We start from the raw sequence: 3,696 nt of genomic DNA on the forward strand, positions 1-3,696 counted from the left end.
TGTACTGCATGTGACTGTCTGCATCTAGAACCCCCGGCACTGTCAGCAGTGAGCGGTCTTTATTACAGGACGGGGCGGAGACAAGACCAGTCACCGTGCACAAGATGAGAGCGGCTGTGAGCGGTCTTTATCACAGGACGGGGCGGAGACAAGACCAGTCACCCTGCACAAGGAGAGAGAGGATCAGTGACCGGTCTATTACAGGAAGTCTATTACAGGAAGTTATTGCTCTGATCTGGAATACACAAAGCTCACAGATTCAGGAAGAATTCAGGGCTCTTGTATTCAGACATTTGCTTACCCCAGAATCCAGCTTTAAACACGGCATTGATGTTCTGGTCACATTCCTATTGGCTCAGCCCTCCTCCATGACCGGAATACGGCCAGGCTGCCCAGCCAATCCTGATGACACACGAGCTGCCCGCGGAGTCTTATACGCACCTTGCACTGCAAACACGGGTCCTGGCTGTATTTGAACTCGGGGGCAGCAGGGAAATACTCCTTAAGCTTGTGCCAGGCTGCGTCGGTGATCAGGCGGCGCTCCCCCTCCGACGTGCACAGTCCTCCTGACACCAGAAATAGTGACAAATGACGACAAGCTGCCATTTCTGTACATTTTACACACACGCTGCGACAGGGGCGCGCCAACAACCTACCGTGCTGGCACACGAGGTCTTCATTGAAGGCCATTTCCGTGTCGTCTTCCCTTTTCTCCTCCGTGATTTCCTCTGCAGGATACAAGGAGGTTGTAATGAGATCTGCCCGGGCCGGGTCACTCAGCTCACCTTCATAGACAGCCATTTACCTTTCATGGACGTGCTTCCATTCACTGGCGGATCTCCCTGATCGTACTCGTCTTCTTGCTGACCCAGCTGCTCCGTCGCCAACTGCCTCCAGCGCCGCAGTGATCCCTTCCCAATCCAATAACCTTCATCACTGAGGACGAGGAGAGAGAGAGAGAGAGAGACACTTACACTGGGAGGTAGAGATCAGAACCTCGGCCTTCGCTTGTCATCTGCACCAGGTGAACGCTTCAGATTGTTCGATGGCCGGTCTGGGGTAGCGTGCCGTGTAAGACCCAATGGCTGCCAGCTATCTGGTGTGATCAGGACAGGAGGTCTGAGATCCCACCCACATCCCAGGACCGCTCCATGGACATCAGCTGACAAGATGTAAGGCCTTGGTTCTCAACTGGTGGGTGGTGACCCCGTTCTCCGCATGCCCCCCCCCCTTTCCTAGGTGAGGGGTTCCTCAGCCTCCCCCATTCGCAGCGCTGTCAGCTCAAAATATGCTGCCCGGTGCCGAGTGTCTGCTTGAGGTGGGATAGGCTGGGGCTGTGATGGAGCTCCATCCATACGTACAGCTCCCTTGTATGCCCTGTAGCGCTGCCGGACCGACGTCACATTCTGGCTCCCGGCACCTCTACAGGGCATACAAAAGGGAGCTGTACCAGCATTGCACATAGGGATGGAGCTCTGTCACAACACAGCTAGACCCACACCTGACTTTAGGATCAGCTCCAGTTCTGGTAAGGTTTGGAGACTGGATGGATCTTTTGAATGGCATCCCGAACGCACCCCCCAACCACAGTTCCATCGCACCTGGAACGCACGGTACCTCAATGCTGTGCGTGAGAGAGAGAGAGAGAGAGAGAATCAGACGTAACACTCGGCACCGTTCCACCACGCAGTCCTTACATAGAGAATCAGCTGCAAGGACACGACAAGGACAACGTGACCAACATGAGAATGAAGCTTCGCAGCCTTCTGAGCAACGTCAGGGCAGCACGTGTACACATCGTATACAGCGAATGTTGTTCGTAAAGGTCATTGAAAAAAACCAAAAACAAAAAAAAACAGAAAACTTGTATTGCAGCGAGATTCTTCGGGTTTATGAAGGATAATACAGAGCGCTGTATAGTACAAGAGATAAACCAACACCCACATACTATATCCGGCGGTCACCTTTGAGTCGGGGTCCTCCGCCATATCTCTGATAAAAGACCTCGGCGGAGTACTCGGAGATCCTCTTGACGTGGGAGATCTTGTCGGGGTGCAGCTTGCCGTGGGCACACTGGTATTTGGAGTTGTGAATGGGTTTTGCTGGCGTAGACTCATCCAGCCATTTCTGCAGCCATTCCAGAGGCACAAACTCGTACGTCTCATCTGCAGCAAAACAAAAAGCACAAGGACGGGACATGTAATGGCGGAGAACGCAGGACAGCGACATGCACTATAACAACGCATCACTCCCGTCTTCATACCGCCAGATCCCATCCCCCCCAGAATGTGACTACATCACTTCTCACCATCATCCACTACAAGCCGAGGACGGTTCCTCAAAGTGACATTTTCAACATCTCAAACTTTATTTACAACACCAGAAATTTACCACAATAAACTTTATTGACACAAAGACGACCAAAGAGGGGGAGCCCGGTATGTACAGTGACACTAAACTCCGGAGGTTTCTGCTCCACCCGGCCCCCCCCACCCCCCGGGGTGGACTACAATCCCAATACAAATTCATAAACTAAACATGAGATTGTAGTCTATCCCGGGGGGCGGAGCTTGGAGCGGTGACTACTTTACAACACACACAGGGACCACGGGGAACAGACGTAGCCCCCCTCCAGAAGGAAGGACGGTGTTGTTCAGAGTTCGGGGACTCGGAGGGAGTTTTAGGATTTACAAATATCCCGCCCAATAATATTCTATCCCTGACAACGTCATTATATTACAAACGGTGAAACTCACTAAACGTGAATCGGTTTAAGGTCATAGTGCAAGGGAAAGAGACGTGCCAGGAAGGGCCAGAGGGTGCAAGGGAAAGAGACGTGCCAGGAAGGGCCAGAGGGTGGAAGGGAAAGAGACGTGCCAGGAAGGGCCAGAGGGTGCAAGGGAAAGAGACGTGCCAGGAAGGGCCAGAGGGTGGAAGGGAAAGAGATGTGCCAGGAAGGGCAAGGGGTTGGAAGGGAAAGAGACGTGCCAGGAAGGGCCAGAGGGTGGAAGGGAAAGAGACGTGCCAGGAAGGGCCAGAGGGTGGAAGGGAAAGAGATGTGCCAGGAAGGGCAAGGGGTTGGAAGGGAAAGAGATGTGCCAGGAAGGGCAAGAGGGTGGAAGGGAAAGAGACGTGCCAGGAAGGGCCAGAGGGTGCAAGGGAAAGAGACGTGCCAGGAAGGGCCAGAGGGTGCAAGGGAAAGAGACGTGCCAGGAAGGGCCAGAGGGTGGAAGGGAAAGAGACGTGCCAGGAAGGGCAAGGGGTTGGAAGGGAAAGAGACGTGCCAGGAAGGGCAAGAGGGTGGAAGGGAAAGAGATGTGACAGGAAGGGCAAGGGGTTGGAAGGGAAAGAGACGTGCCAGGAAGGGCCAGAGGGTGGAAGGGAAAGAGACGTGCCAGGAAGGGCCAGAGGGTGGAAGGGAAAGAGACGTGCCAGGAAGGGCCAGAGGGTGGAAGGGCAGAGTTTGGAACACACTAGGGTTACATTTGCTATTGTGAGATTCATTGTAAACTTGTTTTTGTACATTTAGTACTTAAAGGGCAACTCCGGGAAGAACTGCCCGGCACCGAGGGAGCTGCTGGCTCACCAACATGAAGCAAAATGTGAAACAGTAAATTCTGTAAGATTTAAAAACCATCTTTATATACAGATTCACAATCCCCTCCCCCCCCATTGTACACAGACCCGTTCTTCACA

At 53.2% G+C, this 3,696-nt stretch overlaps 1 protein-coding gene across 1 annotated transcript in view; it reads right to left on the reverse strand.

Moving 5' to 3' along the window:
* The window catches only part of USP48 (ubiquitin specific peptidase 48), a 27,992-nt gene that overhangs the window by 9,823 nt on the left and 14,473 nt on the right, over positions 1–3,696 (reverse strand). Inside the window, exons 13-17 of the mRNA XM_018575077.1 lie at positions 1,965–2,165; positions 1,631–1,709; positions 806–969; positions 657–728; positions 442–566 (exon numbers count right to left, since the gene is read on the reverse strand). Of these exons, the coding sequence (XP_018430579.1) occupies positions 442–566; positions 657–728; positions 806–969; positions 1,631–1,709; positions 1,965–2,165 (641 nt within the window). The remainder of the gene's footprint in view (positions 1–441; positions 567–656; positions 729–805; positions 970–1,630; positions 1,710–1,964; positions 2,166–3,696) is intronic.

Source organism: Nanorana parkeri, unplaced genomic scaffold (assembly GCF_000935625.1).
Source record: "Nanorana parkeri isolate BGI_ZX_2015 unplaced genomic scaffold, ASM93562v1 scaffold3521, whole genome shotgun sequence".
Lineage (NCBI taxonomy): Eukaryota > Metazoa > Chordata > Amphibia > Anura > Dicroglossidae > Nanorana > Nanorana parkeri.